Here is a 22,591-nt window from a genome sequence, read left to right on the forward strand (position 1 = left end):
GGCTTTGGGTCCAGTCCACACGGTTTTGTCAAAACGCATCGCAAGAGAAAGGTATCCACACCCTTTTTTAACACATGCTTCATTCTCCTTTCCAATCGATATGGGATCTCACATATCACTAACTTTTTCTCCAGTTGTATAATGCTTTTAAGCTGAAGAATAATATGCTGAGACCCAATAGAGAGTAGAAGCAAGCCAGTTAGTCATGCACTTGTCAAGATAGTCTCTTTCTTTGTTTCTGGTGGTAAAGCTTTATCATTACATTGGTATGATCGTGTTTTTCTTGCTATGATCCAACAAATTATGTGAAATGCAGAGCAAATGTTCACTAGGCACATTGATGGCTCTACTTCAGGATTCTCAAGGATATAGAAATGCAAAATTTCAATAAATTTGCAACTGTACCAATACAATAATGTAGAAAATTGTGCTGCTTTTGGTGTCATTAATATTTTTGTTTGGCTATTTTAATGATGGATTTGGGAGAACAAATATTGCTTCTTAATGCCTTTTTTATATCATCAAATTAAGTAATGACAATGGCCTTACATACTTTTGTTCTAGTTTTAGCTGGGGGTTGTACTCATGCTGTTGCATTTTTCATTATAGATTACTTCAAAGGGAAGTAAAACGTGCGAGTTGTTGCTTCAAAAGTCTTTCAGTTTGTCTTTTTTTATGGCTGAGAAAAGAGTTTGTTTGTTTTTAAAAACTTTTTACTTAAAAATTATATATGTAATCCAATAATTGATGATTTCTAGGTAGTTTATTTATATCAAATTTAAATATCATTTATATGTTAAAGTTTTTTTCTTGGAAAAAAAAAAGAAAAGAAATAAAAACATATGACTAAATTTATTGTACACGTATTTGAAGGACCAATAGTACATATAGAAATAGGGAGAGAGCGGTGCATATATATAAGAAAGGAAGACAAGTTGTTATTAAAGAAATATCAGAAGCATTGAATTCTATCACAAACACAAAAGGACAAGCAGGAGTCAATGCCCGAACCACCACCTTGGTCAAATTGGTGAGGCCACAAAATCCATGTTTTCCCAACGTTTTTTCAAACACCTTTTTTGGAGCCTTAAACCACATAAAACAAACGGTCTTATATGGTACGTTCTAGACTCCCTCTTACTTTTCCACACAAAACCAGGACCCAACTTTCACTTTTCCTCCTGTTTTCTATCAAAAATATTAACACCAATTATACTTTATGTCTTTCTGACATGATACAACACAAACTTTCCAACCACCTAACAGCCAACCAATCAACCAAATCAACCCTTCCCCAATAGGTACAACACCTTACTTTCTCTTATTTGCCAATATGAAAAACACTAAATATCCCTATTTCATCTAAACATTCCAACCCCTAGTGCCCTAACCAACATAATTAGCTCTTTTGATTTTCTCTGCTCCTTTAAAAAAAAAAAAATTGGAAAAACCCATAACCAAAAAGAATGGAAAAAGATAAGAGTCCCCTTTTTAACCCAACTAAATGCATGAGTACCGTAATTTAGAATGAATGCATACTAAAATGGTATTTGGGTCTAATGATTTATACTCGGCTTTAATGGGGAATCTCCGCCCTCTTGGCATCGGGCCATCATGTGGCTTGACGGACAAAATTGTCATTTTACATTTAATCAGCAATAATTATTTTCCATGTGCAATATGGATGTGGAATACAAAAACAACTTTATCGTTGTTCACTGGGGCCGAGTCATTAAAGTATTTCAGAAGGTCTTGTTGTTGCAAATAAGGACGACTTGGATATATAGATTGATGGGTACAATTCCAAGAGAGGATGATTTTCATAATTAATATACCCATCTACGTGGTTTTTTTTTTTTTAATTATTATTATTCAAATCATAATTTAAATATTTATAAGAAGAAAATCATAATTTAAATGATCTATTCACTTTTCTTCCACCAATGTTTGAAAAAAAAGGTTCGCTTACACATTTTTAAGTTTTTCTATTTTGCTTTTTTTTTTTTTTTTTGGGTAGATTACGCATTTATAAGCTTCTTAGCTCTAAAGGCCCACTATATATACTGTGCGTTCCTAAAGAAGCTGGAGGTGAATGTTAAAAAATAAAGGTAGTTCTTTTCACTATCATTGTCACTTCCCCCATTATATATTGTAAGTAAATTTCTTCAAATATGCTTCTTTATTAACTGTTCAATTAAATAATATTAAATTATATATATATATATATCAATTGAATAATATTAAATTTTCACTACATATCAACATGACAATATAAATATATGTTCAGATATATATATATATATATACACATAACATGCAGTGAGAGAAGCAAAAGTAGGTGTGTAAAAAGAACAATCCTAAAAATAATTATAGTCCCAAAGCTCACAGGTCCAAATCAAAGCCCCATAACCCTTTAATTACGCATTAAAAAAAGAAAAGAACAAGGGAGAGGTTGGTGAACGGATTGCTTATGGACCAAGTAATGAGACCCTCGCATTTAATGGAGTAGTTGTAGAAAACTTCTATGTGAAGTAAGAAGCAATTGAAGCGGTAGTTGTAGGAAGGAAATACCGGATAGAAGAATAGTAAAACGGTACGGGAGAGTAGTTAATGGCTTGGAGAGAAAGCTCATCTCATGGTGTATAAGAAGAGGTCAAGCAGCTACCAAAGGGGGTAAGACACAACTCTATTCACTTAATCTCTCTGCTAAATCCTCTTCCTAAATCTAATTTAGAGAAAAAGGTTCTCCCACGTTATATATAAGAGGTCAAGCAGCTAGCAAGGCTGGTAAGACACAGTTCTATTCACTAAATTTGTGCTAAATACTTAATCCTTTTCCCAACTCTAACTTAGGCATTGGAGGGGCCATATCCGTCACACCTCCAGTGTCTTGAGTAAGGGCTTTTTTGCAGGTGCTCTGGATTGAAGTTGGATTTCGAGAAGGCAGAAAGATAGTGCCCCAAATTAGTGTCAACACGCTTCTTTATTTGTTTCTTTCTACGTACTTTACTCTGATCCCTTGTTGGGTTCCGATGTTTCATACATATTTAACTAGGCTCAAAATGAACAAATTAAATATCATAATTCATCCCCTACAAAGGTAATTGACAAACTAAACCTGGTGTCCAATCTCATCTCGTCTAGATGTGGTATAGGAACGGTTAAAATGTAATGAAAATCATTTTCATAATATTGAGGCTTTTTAAAATTGGTTGGCTTCAGATTTGAAAGACTTTGAAGTTAAGCTTATTTATATGGGAGTAGTCCAGGATGGTTGACCACCTCCTGGGAAAGCAAAATAAAATTTCTCAAAGAAAACAAAAAATATAGATGCTTTACGATTGTTAAATTATATAACCCAATTCTTGTTCATCTCTCATAAATATGAGTTTTTGAGAATGGTAACTAATTGTAGTTTAACATAGTACCAAAGCAACGGGTCATAAGTTCAATTCCTGATACTTGTTCAGGAGGCAAAAGATTTTTGTCAGTGTTTTCCACATGTTGAGTACTGATTGAGGTTTAACAAAGAGATTTCTTTTTTCATGTAATAGAATATAGCATCTAAGTTTTTTTTCCCATAATAAAAAGATTCCAAACGCATATATCCACCTTTTTCAGCGCCATGAAAGCAGTATAGCAACTATTGGTGGACAATATTTTGGTCGCTTCTGATTTGTTTCGACATTATAGGATAAAAAAGTATATAGTTGGCCTCTCTAGCTACTTTATGCATTTGGCAAATTATAAAGCAGATGTGATTTGCCTCATATTCTCATCACCAATCTCTCTGTACTTGTATTTAATAATAATCATCAATCTGTAGGAATATATGCGAGTTGAAATAAAGGTTCTTGCAATTAACTAATCTAAACCAGAATTGATGAGAAGAAGCATATTTAACCAAGTCTCACTAAATTACCAACAAAATATAACAATTAAACTGATATTATAAAGCAGTGCACAAGATAAAGCATCAAATTCTTGCCTCGTTTTTCTATAACACTTTATTCTCTTTATCTGTGCATTGATGTTTATATATGCTTTGGAAATGAGAATACAATTTAAAGTAGAATCCTTCCTTTATATAACAAAGTCATCAATTTTCCGTGATAGCCAGAGACCTAGGGGTGGAGAGATTGGAGATGGGAAGCTCTCCAGGACTATTCACAGAGCCATACCAAGCAGCCTTAGAAGGAGATTGGGAAAGAATGAAGAGGTTCTATGAAGAAAACAGAGAAGCAGTGTCTCACCCTCTCACAGTCACTAATGATACCGCATTTCATATAGCTGTTTACAGTGGAACTAAGAGCCCGCTTGAAGAATTGATTCAGATTGTGCCAAACCCGCCAATTGCTAAAGCCGATGATAAGAAAAACACACCTCTTCATGAGGCTGGCGCTATTGGAAATATTGAAACAGCTCAAGTGTTGATGCGCTGCTCTCCAGAGCAGCTTGAGGCTAGAAATGCTTTAGGAGAAACTCCAATGTTTAGAGCTGCTGCATTTGGTATGACAGAAATGGTCAAGTATTTGGCTTTCGAAGTCCGAAGCCGCCAATGCGATATGGAGATCCAGCGCATCAGAGATGACGAGACCTCCATTCTTCATAGTGCCATCCACGGCCAACACTTCGGTCTCTCTCTCTCTCTCTCTCTCTCAAACTAGCTTTTAAATTCAAACTGAAAAAAAGTGTTTCTTTCTTTTTCTTTTTTTTTTTTTTTTTTTTTTTTCTTTTTCTTGTGTGTTGGTCCAAAAGTAAATAGGAATAATCATAAAACTTTTTAATCCTCTGCCACAACGATACTACTCCGTTCTGAGCGATATGCTTCTTTTAATTTCAATCTTCTAAAAAAAAATATATATATATATATCTATATATATATATATAGATGAATGATATGCTAATTAACTACGTGATCTTCCTAACTTGTGTTCCTTTCTTTGCCTTTTCTTGTTTGTTTTCTAGAGCAATCTCTTGAACTCCATGATGTGTGCTAGACATAGTCCCAGAATTTCCTTGACTCAGAAGCCAGCATCTCCTATGAGTGTGAAGGACAAACCGTTGAACCAACCTCTCTAGCTATGTTTGCATAACTAAATATTACAGTAAAACCTTTTTCATAATCACATTATTAGAATCAAACTAATTTTATAGTTATAAAAAGGTTAGAATCAAACTAATTTTATAATTATAAAAATGTTATAACTTAGTGAAGTTATAGTTAAAAATATTTTGGCTTCAACAAAAAGATGTCTATATCGGTGAGTTCTTAGATATCCCAAAATTTATAGATGTTGTAATAATTTTAAAGAATAAATCATCGTCCTAAACAATTTTAATATTTTATACTATTTTAAACCTTTAATATAATGTATCATATATTTTTTACAAAATATAAACCGGATATTAAAAAAAAAAAAAAAAAAAAAAACCATGACTTATTATAATATAGAATTTATTCTTATTTGTAATTGGTTGAATTTTGAACACTGGATGGAAGTTATTCTAATACAGGATATTATTATAAAGAAGTTTTACAGTACTTGGTAAGGCTTTAACATACACAATTGTGTTGCACGAATTAAAAGCATCCAACTTCCTACCAAAGCCGGAGGTCAAGATTCCACTCATTTCCACTAATATCACTTTTCCTGCTTACACATAGTGAAAGATATGCATACGCAATGCCATTCAGAATCAGCTAGGCCTTCAAAACTCCAACTTTTAACTAGGTCTTGTGTCTATTTCCCTGCTTTCTCTATCAAAGTCCAGATAAGCGAAAAGCTTTTTAATTTCTATACTGATAACAAAGTTTTTTTGGAATTTTTATAAAACTGATCTTACCCAAAATGATAACTATTATGGTAGGGATCTTCTCTTCCAATTATATATATATGTATGTGTGTGTGTGTGTGTGTTAATGTTTGGAAAGCAATATGTATGTACTGTAATATATGTTGAATTAATAATGAATAATTCATTGGTTTTGAAAACAGAGACAGCATTGTGGTTATTTAGAAATGATGAAGGACTAGGAGATCTTATGGATAATAAAGGCATGACATGTCTTCAGCTATTGGCATACATGCCATCGGTTTTCAAGAGTGGATACCCCATGGGCAAATTTGCATCATTTATCTATTTTTGTGAGTTCAAAAATTATAATAATACCCCTTTTTCTAAATTTTTTAGTTACTCATTGGATATTTTAAAATAATAATAATTAATGTACAATTTTTCATATTTTGATATTTATATATAACAGGTCTTCAAAGCAATGAACACGATGATGACAAATGTGAATGTGATGATTTGGAGAGTGGATGGGGTAGAAATCACCTCCGTCAATCTTGCTCTTGCTTTTTAAGGATCAATAGAGGTAATTCATGGAAAGCATGTATAGCCACACGCGATTGGTTATTACTTTTATTCCTCTCTCTTTAAGTCTTTTCCCTTTTTTAATTTAATTTTTTTTTTCCTATCCTCTTCCTCGGACAATTCTTTTTTTTTCAAATCATTTTTTTAATTTTTTTGTTTTATTTTTAAGGTGAAACTGTAGGCTTCTATACATCAAAATTATTTTACATATCAACAGACATATTGTAACTAGCTAACTGATCGTGTTGCCCATAACTACAGCAATCATAAGGATGTACTTGATAAATATCAATGCCGACTTAGCTCCCTAGAAGAATCTAGAGTTATCTTGTTTTCTCTTCCGACTTAGCTCCCTAGAAGAATCTATAGTTATCTTGTTTTCTCTTTAAAAATGGAGAACAACTAGTGCCTTGGAAGTGGTGAGAAAAATATCTATAATTAAATATTTCTAGAAGTATCTACAACCTACTTTCTCTTCTATAAATAGGTGATGATGTATGAGTTAGATGTCATGTCCAAAAGCAATAGAAAAAAGAGAGAGTGCTTATGTGTGAGTGTGAGTGTGAGTGTGAGTCCTTTGAGTGAGAAGAGTGTGAAAAGGTGTTTTGTGTCCTAGTGTAAGTCAAAAATCAAGTGAGTGTGAGTGTGTTAGTGTGTGTTGCTCATTTGTGTGAGTGAGTGTGTTGCTCTCTTTATACGTGAGAGTGTACCAATTGTTTTATATTAATAAAAATCAATTTTCTTGGTTTCTCCTTTAGTCCTCTGTCTCCAACATTTTTGGTATCAGAGCTTGGTTGGTCCAAGTTCAACTTTGTGGGAGCTTCTTGTTCGTGATCACGCAGTCAAGACTAAGTTTACGTAGTGCTGCGGGAATTTCCAGCAACCATAATGGGAGACCTTCAAGTTGGTGGAGGTATTAAGAAGCTCAACAGTCAGAATTACGGCACGTGGTCAACGTGCATGAAGTCATATTTGAAGGGCCAAGATCTCTGGGAGATCATAGCTGGCAGTGAAGTCGAGCAACCACAGGATGCTGAGGCTTTGAAGAAGTGGAATATTAAAGCTGGTAAGGCAATGTTTGCCCTTAAATCTACAGTTGAAGAAGAGATGTTGGAGTACATACGGGACATTGAAGTTCCAAAAGAGGCCTGGGACACGTTTGCAAGACTCTTCTCAAGGAAGAACGACACAAGGTTGCAGCTTCTCGAGAGTGAATTGCTGTCAACAACACAGCACGACATGACAATCCAGAAATATTTCAACAAGGTAAAATCTCTTAGTCGCGAAATTACTGAGTTAGATCCTAGTTCTCCTATTACAGAATCTAGAATGAGGAGAATAATTTTACATGGGTTGAGACCCGAATTTAAAGGATTTATTTCAGCCATTCAAGGTTGGCCAGTCCAACCTTCATTGATTGAATTAGAAAATTTACTTATTGATCAAGAAAATATGATCAAACAAATGGCTGGGGTCTCACTAAAGAGCGATGAAGAAGCGCTCTTTAGCGGCAGAAGAAAAGGTCGACCCAAACAACAAAAATTTAATAAGGTAAATCAACATGGAGAAGATTTTAGAGGAGAACAAAGGAATAATAAAAATAGACAACAATTTTTAGAAAATAAAAGAAATAATGGACGATTTTTTGAAAATAAAAGAGATGATGGAAGATGCTTCAACTGTGGAAGAAAAGGACATTATATTAAAAACTGTAGACTAAGGAAGAAATTTACAGAAAGTAATATAGTTATCCCAGAGCCTCAAAATAATATAAGTGAAGATGAATGGGATGTTGAAGCATCTTTAGCTACTGCTGAGCTCATGGATGGCTCAAGTTCAATGCAAGAAAGGGAAACGGCACTCGCAGTGGTTATCCCTAGACGCATTGATTATAAAAATGATTGGATTATAGACTCTGGAAGTTCAAATCATATGACGGGAGATAAAGAGAAGCTGCAAAGCATGACAGAGTATAAAGGAGGGCGTATGGTGGTGACGGCAAATGACTCAAGATTGCCGATAGCTCACGTTGGTAAGGCAGCAATCATGCCTCGTTTTAGTTGCCATCAAGTTCAACTGCAAGATGTCTATCATGTGCCAGGAATGAAGAAGAATTTGCTGTCAGTAGCTCAACTAACATCTTCAGGAAATTATGTATTGTTTGGACCTGAGGATGTTAAGGTGTATCGAGACCTTAAAATCTCTGGTACACCAACAATGAAGGGGCGGCGATTGGAATCTATCTATGTGATGTCAGCAGAGTCTGCCTACGTAAACAAGACAAGAAGGAACGAGACATCAGACCTTTGGCACGCACGGTTAGGACATGTCAGCTACAAAAAGTTGAAAGTGATGATGAAAAAGTCAATGCTCAAGGGTCTTCCCCAACTCGATGTCGGTGTCGACACAATCTGTGCAGGGTGTCAATACGGCAAAGCACATCAACTACCATTTGAAGATTCAAAGTTCCAAGCAAAAGAGCCTCTGCAACTCATTCACTCTGATATCTTCGGGCGTATCAAGCAGTCATCAGTTGGAGGCATGCATTATATGGTGACATTCATTGACGATTTTTCAAGGTACGTCTGGGTTTTCTTTATGAAAGAAAAATCTGAGACCTTTTCAAAATTTAAGCAATTTAAGGAAAAGGTAGAAAAAGAATTAGGCAAAAGGATACAATGCCTACGCACAGATAATGGGGGAGAATATACCTCAAGAGAATTTATACAATATTTAAGAGAATACAAAATACGACATCAATTGACGTGTCCAAATACTCCGCAACAAAATGGTATTGCGGAAAGAAAGAACCGACATCTTGCAGAAACATGTCGGAGCATGCTACATGCAAAAAATGTTCCAGGAAGATTTTGGGCTGAGTGCATGAATACAGCAGCTCATGTGATTAATAGGCTCCCTCAAGCAAAGTTAGAATTCCTCTCACCCTTTGAAAAACTGTGGAACATAAAACCCACAGTAAGCCACTTTCGAATCTTTGGCTGTGTTTGCTATGTGTTTGTGCCTTCTCACTTACGCATGAAGTTTGATAAGAAGGCAATAAGATGCATTTTTGTCGGATATGATAGCCAAAGAAAAGGGTGGAGATGTTGTGACCCTAATACTGGGCGATGTTATACTTCACGAAATGTGGTGTTCGATGAAGCATCTTCTTGGTGGGCACCTCAAAATACAGAGTTGCCAAATTCAAAGGAGATTGAGGTCAAGCTGCAACAAAATATGGGGGAGCAAAAATATGAAGCATGCCAGCCAACAAATGAAGGAGAAGACGAGCCGACTGTAGCAGACGAGCCTACGATATCATCTCAAAGTCCCTGGCGGTCTGGTGTACATCAAGGAATACCAGAGAACATCGGGTCGAATCTTCAACAAAATGACGAAGAGAGAACTCCACAACCAAGAAGATCTAGCAGACAACGAAGACCAAATCCCAGGTACGCTAATGTAGTAATAACAGAAATGGAGGATATAAAAGAACCTACATCATATGAAGAAGCATCTAAATATCATGAATGGAGAAAGGCTATGGAAGAAGAAATTTCTGCATTAAATCAAAATCAAACTTGGGATTTGGTGCCTAAACCTAAAACTGTAAAACCCATATCCTGTAAATGGGTTTACAAGATAAAAACTCATCATGATGGATCAATTGAAAGATATAAAGCTCGTTTAGTCGCACGAGGATTCTCACAGCAATATGGACTAGACTACGATGAGACGTTCAGTCCAGTAGCAAAGATCACTACTGTACGTGTTCTACTAGCACTTGCAGCAAGTAAAGACTGGAAGCTGTGGCAGATGGACGTGAAGAATGCCTTCTTGAATGGAGATCTAGACAGAGAAATTTATATGATACAGCCAAAGGGTTTTGAAAGCAAAACTAATCCAGAGTACGTGTGCAAGCTAAGGAAGGCACTTTATGGTCTAAAACAAGCTCCGCGGGCATGGTACGGTAAGATTGCAGAGTTCCTTCTTCAAAGTGGATATATAGTATCTTCTGCAGATTCTAGTTTATTTGTGAAGACTGAAGGAACAAAACTAGCAGTAGTGCTAGTATATGTAGATGATTTAATTATCACAGGAGATCATGAAGATGAAATCTCTCAAACAAAGAGAAATTTATCAGTTCGCTTCCAGATGAAGGAACTTGGGGAGCTCAAGCACTTCCTTGGACTCGAAGTTGACCGAACAGAGAAAGGTTTATTTCTTGGTCAACAAAAGTATGCAAAGAATCTATTACAAAAATTTGGAATGTTGGACTGCAAGCCAATATCAACTCCAATGGAGGTGAATGCTAAGCTATCTGCATATGAAGGAAAAGACTTGGAGGATGCTACTATGTACCAACAATTGGTAGGAAGTCTTATCTATTTAACACTGACGCGGCCAGATATTTCATTTGCAGTTGGAGTTGTAAGTCGGTATATGCAAAGTCCAAAGAAACCTCACTTGGAAGCAGTCCGACGAATATTAACGTACGTTAAAGGCACTATAAACTTGGGGCTTCTATATAAAAGAGGAGAGGAATGCAAGTTGGTTGGTTACTGTGATGCCGACTATGCTGGAGATCATGATACACGACGATCGACTACTGGATATATATTCAGCCTTGGTTCAGGAGCAGTATCTTGGTGCAGTAAAAGACAACCAACTGTGTCTCTGTCAACTACAGAAGCAGAATATAGAGCAGCTGCTATGGCAGGCCAAGAAGGTATGTGGTTAAGACAACTACTTAAAGATTTACATCAACAAGTTGACTATGCAGTTTCTCTCCATTGTGATAACCAATCAGCAATACAATTGGCGGAGAATCCGGTGTTTCATGCAAGGACAAAACATGTGGAGATACATTATCATTTTATCAGAGAAAAAGTACTGCTAGAAGAAATTAAAATGCAACACGTTAAAACAGAAGATCAAGCGGCAGACTTATTCACTAAAGCACTCAATATTACCAAGCTTACAAAGTTAAGAGAAATGCTCAACATGGTGAATAGAGAATCAATCAAGAGAGTCGACATTGAGGGGGAGTATTGATAAATATCAATGCCGACTTAGCTCCCTAGAAGAATCTAGAGTTATCTTGTTTTCTCTTCCGACTTAGCTCCCTAGAAGAATCTATAGTTATCTTGTTTTCTCTTTAAAAATGGAGAACAACTAGTGCCTTGGAAGTGGTGAGAAAAATATCTATAATTAAATATTTCTAGAAGTATCTACAACCTACTTTCTCTTCTATAAATAGGTGATGATGTATGAGTTAGATGTCATGTCCAAAAGCAATAGAAAAAAGAGAGAGTGCTTATGTGTGAGTGTGAGTGTGAGTCCTTTGAGTGAGAAGAGTGTGAAAAGGTGTTTTGTGTCCTAGTGTAAGTCAAAAATCAAGTGAGTGTGAGTGTGTTAGTGTGTGTTGCTCATTTGTGTGAGTGAGTGTGTTGCTCTCTTTATACGTGAGAGTGTACCAATTGTTTTATATTAATAAAAATCAATTTTCTTGGTTTCTCCTTTAGTCCTCTGTCTCCAACAGTACTCTGGCTTGTGGACGTTCCTACCTGCTGGTATATGTGCTGACTTCTCTTTATTTTCATCTACATGTATATGCTTACATTATTAGGTAGTTATTAGGTAGTGTTGATGATAAAACTATTATAACTTTCCTTTTTAACATTCAAATTATATCAAAAACTGATATTTAAAAATTTATTTATTATTTGCTGAGTCCTAATAGGATTAATTTTTTTTTTTCTATAAAGATAAAGTTTTGTATGTTATTAATTCATATTTAACTTATTAATTTTCTTTAATGTGGTTAAAAGCTAATAAAGAAATAGCAAAATTTATCCATTTGGTATAATCATTTTATTTGGAATTTAGAAGTTGATATTAGTTTTAATTAATTTTGAATACATTATGTGTTAACTAATTATAAACTACTTCTTAAAAGGCCTTAATAAACAGCCCTTAATTGGAAAGGTAAAGTGCATTTTTATTTAACTATTAATTAAATCTTTGTTAACAAATTGCTATCACCTTGAATAGGATGGCCAATGATAGGCAACATTCAAAATGAGAAAAAGAAGCACGAATCATCTTGGAAACTTGCAAAGCTGCTCATAAAGAAAGACGAATCATGGAAGAAAACCGATATAAAACCAGATAAAAGAACCATTTCTTTGGGAGTAACAAAAGAAAATGGATCGAAGAAAGCAGTTGTATCGGGAAAGAAAGAAGATAAAGAGGAAAAAGATGATAATAATAATCCTCCACCATTAATTCCTACAAGTTCAACACCATTGCTTATAGCAACTAGCACAGGTATAGTTGAGATCGTCAATAGGATACTAGAAGAGTATCCTCAGGCAGTAGAGCATGTTAGTGACCAAGGACTCAGCATTATGCATGTCGCGATTAGGTACCGTCAAAGAGATATTTTTAAATGTGTTAAGAAGATGAAGATTCCGATGACAAGGCTGGTTCGTAGAATTGACAACAATGGCTATACCTTATTGCACCATGTTTCTGATATGACCCATCGTTCTGCTGGAACTTTGCCTAACCCTGCTCTTCAATTGCAAGATGAATTGAAATGGTTTGAGGTATATTTATATTAATTTATGGCTAATTACATTTCACTCGCAATACTATAGTATATTTGACGTTTATAGTTTAAACTAAAAAGAGCAATAATAGTTATCCTTACATTGTTCTATATATTACTTTAATGTTAATTAAGTCTAATTATGCATTTTTATAGATAACTTTGATAAAATTTAATTAATTATATACATACAATTTATGTAACTTTTTCAGAAATTGTTTTATTCTATTTTATTTACCTTTTTTTTTTTATCATAAATTGTGTACCACGAATTTTGTCATGATTTCTCAAATACATCACATTTGTTTGTAAATGTATATATGCTGGTCATGAACTAATAAAAGAGAATTTTATTTTACGGCTAACATTATTATTTTTTATTATTTTCTACTTTAAAAACTTTTGTGTATAATCAAATATACTCTACTTCTTTTCTATGTTGGTGAATATTGTTTAGATTTATTATATAGAAAGAATTTTTTTTTCTCTAAATTAATGTGTATAGAACTTAAATCATAAAACAATAATTCTAGACACATCAAATTTATTAACTAAATTTTTAATATAAAATAATAGATTTTCCTTTCATAATTGCCATCAATTTGCAAACTATTAATATATTGTTACATTATTTGGTACCCATAGCACGCATGGTCCAATCTTAATATAATTATACTGTGAAATGTTCGTGCAGCGCGTACAGAAATTAATTCCATCCCATTACGCGATGAACCACAGCAGAGGTGGTCAAACTGCCCAAGAGTTTTTTGAAAAGTCTCATGCAGAGCTTCTCAAAGAGGCACAAAACTGGCTAAAGCGGACATCAGAATCCTGCTCAGTAATCGCAGTGCTCATCGCCACCGTAGCCTTCACGGCGGCGTATACCGTTCCGGGAGGTTCCGATCAGTCCACGGGCCTTCCGATATTGCGTCACGACCCTTTCTTTGTGGTTTTCACGGTCATGGACGTTCTGTCCCTCGTCAGCTCTCTCACATCGGTGGTGATGTTCATCTCCATCCTCACCTCTTCCTTCAGGCTTCAAGATTTCCGCAAGTCTCTCCCCCGAAAGCTTACGGTGGCCTTCACCTTCCTGTTCCTTGCAGTGGCGGTGACCATGCTGGCTTTCTCGGCCACTGTAATTCTGATAGTTCATATGAAGAAGCGGTGGACCACCACTATTGTCTATGGCGTGGCTTTTGTTCCGGTGACCGTGTTTGCACTCTTGCAATTCCCTCTCTACGTAGCGTTTATGGGCACCGTGAAGTACTCTCTAAGCATCATCAAGAAGGCTCTTCCTTGGAATTTTCTGAGGCCGTTGTTTTGCAAGAGTCAGTACTGAAGGTTTTTTTTTTTTTTTTTTTTTTTTTTTGGGTAAACATGAATCAGTAGTGAAGTCTGTTTAACAATATGTGTACAGATATAGCTATAGCACTGAAGCTGAACTGCCTTTATTAACAAACTGGTTGGTTTGAATTTAGGTTAAATTTTAATTATTCGAGTAGTATTAATTATGTGTTAATCACATAGTTTCAATTCATTTATTTTCTTTTTATTTGATTAGTCGCGAAACTTTAATCACAAGGCTGTAACACTAGTACGAATTAAATTAAACAAACACTTGGCATGCGGCAAAAATTGGACAAAGCATTCGGTGACACGGGGTGATTATTTATTTATTTTTACGTTCGTGAAAGCCCAACTACAACCTAGACCAGGGTGGGTTTGTGGTATGCTTTTGTGCTGGTGGTTGGATTTAGAGCCAGCTACAACCTACAACCTACAACCACTATTTTTTCACTTCTAAATTTGGTCAAATATTTAATAAATAAGAGAGAATAATTCTTTTAGAAAATTTATAAATGGATTTTTTTTTTAATTCTACATCAACTACAATTTATTATTTATATATATATATACATATATTTTATTTTTGAAAAGTAGCAAATCAACTATTCATTTCATTTTATCAAAAAATTAAATTCTTTATTTTTTTATATTTGTATCAAGTCTTTAATAGTCAAAAAGTAAAGATAAGTTAAAAACCTTTCAATTCATGAGTTTTCTCAACTTAGTCTTATATTTTTCTTTTCATCCATCGAAATTTTATATAAGTAGTTTAATTTTTCTATAATCTATAAATTTTTTTCTCAACTTAAAAGATAAGTTAAAAACCTTCCCCTTTTTCTCTCTCTTTCTCTATCCTCTTTCTCTCTCCTCCCTCCCCTTCTCAACCAGTCAAAACGCCCATGGGTGCCACTGTGCACTCACGGGTGGGTCCACTTTTTGTAACACTTGGCATCACTGTTCACACACATATAGATCCATGAATAGTAAACGCTGTCTCCAAAAAATCTCACAGATTCGTAAGTTTCAAACCACATGTCAAATCGGACGTGCCGTTAGTCTATGAACTCGTATCGATGAGTACTTCACAATTATGTATGAGTCAAAACTCAAATTTACACGAACAAAAAGTCAACTCCGGCACTCCTTAGACAGTTTGGACCTCAACTTGTTTTGCTCATAACCTTCAAATTGTAGCTCCGACTTCGACGTGCTACTAGTCTATGAACTCGGGATGACACGTACTTGCAATGGTGCCTCGCTTAATGCGAAATTCCACCCGAAACAAAAAATAAAAATTTTTGACCCACTCGGTCAACGGTCAACGGTCAACCTCGATCAACGTGCAAAAATTCCGGTATAATTTGAGACGGGGTGTTACAATGTCCCAATCAAATGAATTGTTACCTAGATGGTACACATTTGGTGCTAGAAGTAGAACATTGTCATAACTAAGGATGCACAGTTGGTTAAATCAAGGACAGATAAAGTTTACGAGGTTAAGAGGTTAAATGATGTTGAAGCTCTTAAGCTCCTCTGCTTACATGCTTTTAAAAATAATCGTGATCTTAAAGGATACGTAGCTTTATCAAAAAGTTTGGCCAATTATGCACATGGCAATCCATTAGGTTTTGAAGTCTTGGCTTCTTTATTTCACTCCAAAAGTGTAGAAGAATGGAAAAGTGCATTGGATGAGTTACAAATAGAACCAAACCCAAAAAACGAAAAAGTGTGAGAATAAGTTTTCACCAACCAGGGAAAAAAGACAAAAAAAGCTGCATACCCATCCAGGATGTATTTTTTGACATTGCATGCTTTCATGATGATAGAGTAAATAGAAAATCTATAGAAAGCAAAATAAATCACAGTGGTGCAACCAAAAATATATGTGATCTCATTGATAAGTGCTTAATAATTGAAGATAGAAATAGACAGATGGGCAAGGCAATTGTTTATGATAAAAACAAAGAACCCTGTAAAATGTAGTTGGCTATGGAAGGCTAAGGATGTTTGCCATGAATTGGATAGAGATACGGTAAGTGAAAATTAATTAATACATTTATTTGTGTATATATACTAGTTAATACATTTCCTTTTATATATTTATATCCTTATAGTTAATCTATCATGTTGGTTTGGTTTTTAAGAAAGCTGTACAATGGAAGGCATGTTACAGGACCTATCTGACTTCGAAAGGATTTTAAAGAGAGTTCTACAACATTCTTAAGCATGTACCATCTACGATTTCTTAGATATTCTCATGATGGATTTGAATTTGAATTGAGGAAGAAGTTAGGATGCGTAACTTACAATAAAATGCATCTTCCTTCTGAAAGTATGGAATATATTTCGGATGAGCTAAGATATTTTCAGTGAGATTTATACACTTTAAAATATTTGCCATCAAAGTTTAATCCAACAAATCTTGTTGAACTCGTTATGCGTGGGAGCCAACTAGCGGAATTACCTTGGAGTAAAGATGAGATATACTATCCCTAGCCCAAACCTGGCATTTGGAAGCTCATCATTTGGGGTGTATTTTGAATCTTGAATATTTAAGTTTGGGCCATTGTAAGAATCTGAAAGATGGCATAGAAAATCTTCCATTGAGTCTTCAAACTTTATATTTCAATGAGTGCAGAAATCTGGAAAATATATAAAATATTTCAACTTCACTGGATATAACTGAATTAAAGTTGGACGGGACAGAAATTAAAACTCTACCGGAAAGCATTTGGAAGATGAGATGTCTAAAATATCTGCATCTCACTGATTGCCTAAACCTGGAAAAGCTTCAAGAAATCTTGGATGATTGTATGAGTTCATCTCTTGAAAAGTTGGGCATAAATGGTTGTACGAGATTGAAATCAATAACGGAAAGCATTTGGAAGATGAGTAGTCTGAAATGGTTGACTCTTAATGATTGCCTAAACCTGAAAAAGCTTCAAGAAATCTTGGATGATTTTATGAGATCTCTTAAAGAGTTGGTTGTTGGGACTTGGGAGAAAAATAAATAACTTTATTATATTAATGACATTTATGACGTAGATACAACATAAAAGATTTCTAACACCTAAGGGGATGGATCAGTGGTAGGAAACCGGCTCACCCATCACACCTGTTGGTAGGAGTTACGAGTTCGAATGTTAACAGGAAAAAGCGATAAAGACAATCGACCGATGATGGACTAGACAATTTGTAAATTCCTACATGATTACAAAAGCTATAAGTACTGATGGCCTACAATTCTCTCAAACCTAGACCAATGATACTCACCAAAAGACCTATTTCTTTATTCATTAAAAAATAAAAAAATAAAACATTTCTATATTCAGTGGGACCCACACATCCAATAGCATATGAGACTCACAACACCTAAACACCTAGCCTTACATACTGTCTCTAACATGAGAGCTCTCTCTCTCTCTCTCCCTAGGAGCCTACTTTTGTCAGGACCCATCCAGAATTTCTCCCCGGAACCCTAGACAAGCCCTGATCCCAGGGAAACCCTACCGGACCCTCCAATGGAAAATCCGGCAGAACCTCCCCTAAGGGATGGACTTACCACAAATTACCTGCACTGAAAACACACTTCTATACTCATCCCCTTATTCCTCCCGCAAACTACAAATTGTTTCACAAATTTCAGCACTTCTAAAAAATAACAACAGTCCAGTGCATACATAAAACATAAGTGTCCCAATAGTATACAGAGCTTTAAGAAGTGCTAATCAACAGAAATACAACAAGGATGAAAGAAATAATACACTGAAATGAAAGAGTACAGAAGTACTTCTCGAAACACAACAGCAGCGGAAAAATTGGTTCGCTCCGTAAGAACGTCTACCACCACTTGCACCTAAGGGAACGGAACTTAAAAACGTGAGATGCTAATCATCTCAATGAGTGACCCTAACTACTGAACACTTTTAATGATAATAAAATAATAATAATAACAACTAAGGGCTCACAATCCATTTGTCATATAGTTGCCAAGTATCGATGAAAATGATAATGAGGATGAATGTGAAAGTAGCTATGTTTGTAATGACTGTAAGAGGATATGAATAAACAAAATCTTCTAAATAAATTGGTGTGTATATTTATTAACTTATATTTTAAGTAATATTTATGACATTTATTATTATTCATTTAATTTTTTTTTGATCTGCTTCATTCTATATTTTCCACTTTTAATTAGAAGAAATGTGCCTCGCAAAATCTTAAGAACAATGGTAATATTCTTTAAATTTTCATTTACTAAATTACAAATTTAACAATAATCAATATTTTATTTATTTTGCATAAGTGATAATAATTGTTTTAATTTTTCCATATGCAGTATGAGGATGTAATATCGTCAACAAGAGAATGTTAACTTCCATCTCAATGAATATGCATTCATTGAAGTTTAATTAATATTAAATTTGTTATGAAAAAATTCAATAGTTTACAAATTATGTAAAAATATGTCAATGAGATAATATTTAATTTATTTGATAATTAATTTGTTATGAAAAAATATTTATTTTAAATTTTTATATTCTAATTATTTTGGATGAAGCTAGTTTTAGTTTTTTTGTATTTTAATTATTTTTATATTTTTACTATTTTAATCACTTTTCACAAAATTAAAAAAAAATTAAAATTAAAAAAAAAGAGGCGACGCATTAACACATTCGTTGCTAAATAGGAGATTCATTAGCGACGAATATATTTAGTGATGCTATACGAAACAGTTACTAATATATTTTTAGCAACATTGTGGTGAAACATCGCTAAATAATGCATCGCTATAAGTGGATTGATAGAATGCGTCACTAAAAGTCAATAGGCATCTCTAAAAACTCAAAGATAGGCAACTCTCATACTGCGTCGCTTATTGTCTTATGGCTTTAGTGGCAGAACGTTAGGTGATGCTGTGCGATATGTCGTTGTTTATTTTGTGCGACGCATTTATAGCGTCATTTATCAATGCGATTTTAATAGTGGAGATTGAAATCAATAACGGAAAGCATTTGGAGTAGCTTGAAAAGTCTGACTCTTCATGATAGCCCAAATTAGTGAGAATGAAAGGATAAAGAAAGAAAGAAAAGGGAATGAGAGGATTAAAATATATGTATTTTAATGAGTCTAGCTTTGCATTCAAATTTGACAGAAAAGGAAAACAAATTAAGGAAGTGTCAGGACCCGTCCAAAGTTCCCCACCGGAACCCTAGACAAGCCCTGATCCCAGGGAAACCCTACCGGACCCTTCTGTGGAAGATCCGGCAGAACCTCCCCTAAGGGATGGACTTACCACAAAATTTCCTGCACTGAAAACACACTTCTATAATTGTTCCCTTATTCCTCCCACAGTACGACGAACTGGTTCCACAAATTTCAGCACTCCAAAATAAAAATACAGTAATCCAGTGCAATACAAATACATAAGTGTCCCATACAGTATACAGAGCTTTATGAAGTACTACAAAATATAGAATACAGCAAAAGTGAAAGAAATATTACAACTGCAGTAAAAGAAGAACAAGGTACTGCGCGAACAAATACAGCGAGGAAGATCAAGTCCGCTCCGAGTGAACACCGACAACCTGGTACCTAGAGGAACGGAATTTAAGAGTGTGAGATGCTAATCATCTCAGTGAGCGACCCTACTACTCTACACTATCATACCACGGTAATAGGTATATAAATAAGAATTATTTGGAAATAATAATGTCTCTCAAAACCCTTACAATTCTCTCAGTTGGAAAGGTTCCCCTTTTAAAACATTTTCACAAAACCCTTTATTCATATTTCCCGAAAACCAAGACATCAATTAAATACCAGAAGCGGTAACAATTATATTTTTAATTCTAATTCAGTTTCCAAACATTTTATTTTTAAAACACAGTTCTGAAAATCATTTGATGCACCCACTATATACCAGTGGCGCCAACAGTACCCAGCGTCCCAAGGTACCGCCAGACAGGAGGTTATAGAAAGAAACCGGCATACGGTCGCGTGGCGTCCCACTGCGCCGCTGCTAACCTGGTGTCCCGGCCAATGGGGGGTGGCCGCCCTCTCCGATGGCATGCACAGGACACCCTCATAATATCAACCGCGCGCTACTCACACCCACCTGCGCGCTAATCACAACCGTGTGCACACTAACCATATCACATATACCATATCACATAATCAGAACACCAGTACGTGCACGGTGCATCTAAAAATTATAAAATCCACAATTTAAATTATAAAACAAATTTCACATTTTTCATAAACATAGCGGGCATAATCCATCTGCTTGAACCGGGAAATTCTCCACAATTTCCTTATAATTAATACCATAAATTCCATGATTTTCAAATCCACCAACTCCCAAATCCATCAATTCAAATATCCACATTTTTTCCAAGCATAAATAATTTCTCGAAATATCATAATCAAATCCCATAATATTTTATGGGCATATTTCATAAAAATTGAAATCACCAACATAACCAAATATTTTCCTTGAAATATTTGAAAATCGAATCGTGCCCAATTTACCATTAAAACCACACCAATTTCAAAATCCTCAAAACCATAAAATAATTCCACATGGCATAAATTGTAGAATTCATATTTTCTTAAATCCAATAAATTCATAAATAATTCTACAATAAATCCAATAAATATTTGGCACATAGAAATTAAATTCCAAATATTTAATTCACACATAATATATTCATCAATTAAATTCCCCAAAATTAATTTGAAGGTGGGTCACTCACCTTGTGCACGTATCTCAATCAAGATCCTCCGCAGGATCGACTCCGCTACTTGCACGTGCACCTAAAACATCCACAGTACCAAAACCACAAATATTAATATTTTATTCGGGTAATCCCCAAATGGGTACCCGAGGAGCGAACACCAAACGATAACTAAAATTTACGAATGATATACCGAATCGAAGCTCGAGTGATGCTAATCACAGATCCGGTCTTAATTTCTGATGATCGTACCCGACGGGGTCGGAATTTTATCGGGAAGCTTTTCGGGTTTCGGCTCCGCAATTCTCCCAAACCGTCGCGAATTGGTGGAAACGGAAGTCGGATTTGGGTTCAGGAGGTCGAACACTGCGGACTGGAGCTGGCCGGAATTTTCGGGGTACTCGCCGGAACAGTACTTTCCGGCGGCCGCCACGTCACCGGCAACCGTCGCCGGAACAGTAATTTCCGACGGTGGCCGTTTGCTGTGAAATTTTGCAGATTTGTAGATCGTGAGGAGAGCAATCCAACGGGACCGACGGTGAGCAAAATGGAGGTCGGACGGCGGAGAAATCACCGTTTGAAGATTTTCGACCCCTCGCCGGAAAACGCTCCGATCCCGGCGCGTCGGTGGTCCGATGGTCGTGATTTTTGGTGGGTAGGCCGGACTTGAGGAGAGGATCAAGGCTGTCAGGCGCGTGTACTGTTTATAGGCCGGAATAGTGCCGATTCGCGGTGGCCGGCGGTGGAGGGGAAAAATCGCCGCCAAACTTCGGACGTCCGATCCGGGCGCGTCCGGCGGCCGTTCGCCGTGAAATTTGGAGGTTTTGCCGGAAATGAGGTGGGCAAGCTTTCTGTCCGGCGCGTGTACAGTAACTCGGCCGGAACAGTGACAAAATCCGGTGGCCGGCGGTGGCTCTTTCTCTCTCCTCTCTCTCTTTCTCTCTCTTCTCTCTCTTTCTCTCTCTTCCCCGAGTGTTTTAACAAATAAAACCCCTGCATGACACTGTTCATGCCACGTGGACCAATCAGAAACTGACACGTGGCATTTCACTGTTCACCGACCCAAAAAAAATATTAAAATAATACGGTATCCGGTAAACTTCAAACGTCCATAACTTTTTAACCGGATGTCCGTTTTGAGCGTGCCGCTAGTCTGTGAACTCGTATCGACGAGCACTTCACAACCATGCATGAGTCAAAGCTCAATTCCCCATAAACAAAAAGTCAACTCCGGCACCCCTTGGACAGTTTGGACCGCAACTTGTTTCGTCCATAACTTTCAAACCGTAGCTCCGTTTTCGACGTGCTACTAGTCTACGAACTCAGGGCGTCATGCACTTCGCCACGGTGCCCTAGTCATCTCGAAATTCCCACCGAGTCAAAAAGTCAACTTTGACCCCTTCGGTCAACGGTCAACGGTCAACCTCGGTCAACGTGCACGGATTCCGGTGCGAATCGGGACGGGGTGTTACAGCCTTCCCCCCTTACAAAAATTTCGTCCTCGAAATTTCCG

At 35.9% G+C, this 22,591-nt stretch overlaps 1 protein-coding gene across 10 annotated transcripts; it reads left to right on the top strand.

Moving 5' to 3' along the window:
* The first annotated feature begins 2,548 nt into the window (after positions 1 to 2,548).
* On the top strand, positions 2,549 to 14,545 carry LOC125418827 (uncharacterized). 10 transcript variants are annotated; one of them, XM_060818611.1, is made up of 7 exons: positions 2,549 to 2,673; positions 2,854 to 3,100; positions 4,121 to 4,635; positions 6,000 to 6,149; positions 6,269 to 6,382; positions 12,436 to 12,992; positions 13,689 to 14,545. In XM_060818611.1, exons 2-7 carry the CDS (start codon positions 3,033 to 3,035, stop codon positions 14,331 to 14,333), a joined length of 2,049 nt encoding a protein of 682 aa, XP_060674594.1. In that variant the 5' UTR covers positions 2,549 to 2,673; positions 2,854 to 3,032; the 3' UTR covers positions 14,334 to 14,545. The 10 variants fall into 10 exon arrangements, with proteins under 10 accessions (XP_060674594.1, XP_060674595.1, XP_060674593.1 ...); XM_060818612.1 differs by having other exon boundaries at positions 2,550 to 2,787; XM_060818610.1 differs by having other exon boundaries at positions 2,550 to 2,787; positions 2,863 to 3,100.
* Positions 14,546 to 22,591: the final 8,046 nt, after the last annotated feature.

This window comes from Ziziphus jujuba, chromosome 6 (assembly GCF_031755915.1).
Source record: "Ziziphus jujuba cultivar Dongzao chromosome 6, ASM3175591v1".
Classification (NCBI taxonomy): Eukaryota; Viridiplantae; Streptophyta; class Magnoliopsida; order Rosales; family Rhamnaceae; genus Ziziphus; species Ziziphus jujuba.

Excerpts from the sequence above, each read along its gene's own strand:
- LOC125418827 (XM_060818611.1), top strand. The coding sequence starts at position 3,033 with ATGTTTCATACATATTTAACTAGGCTCAAAATGAACAAATTAAATATC. Across the intron at positions 4,636-5,999 it reads CATCCACGGCCAACACTTCG|AGACAGCATTGTGGTTATTT; the intron begins GTCTCTCTCTCT and ends TTTTGAAAACAG. Across the intron at positions 12,993-13,688 it reads ATGAATTGAAATGGTTTGAG|CGCGTACAGAAATTAATTCC; the intron begins GTATATTTATAT and ends ATGTTCGTGCAG.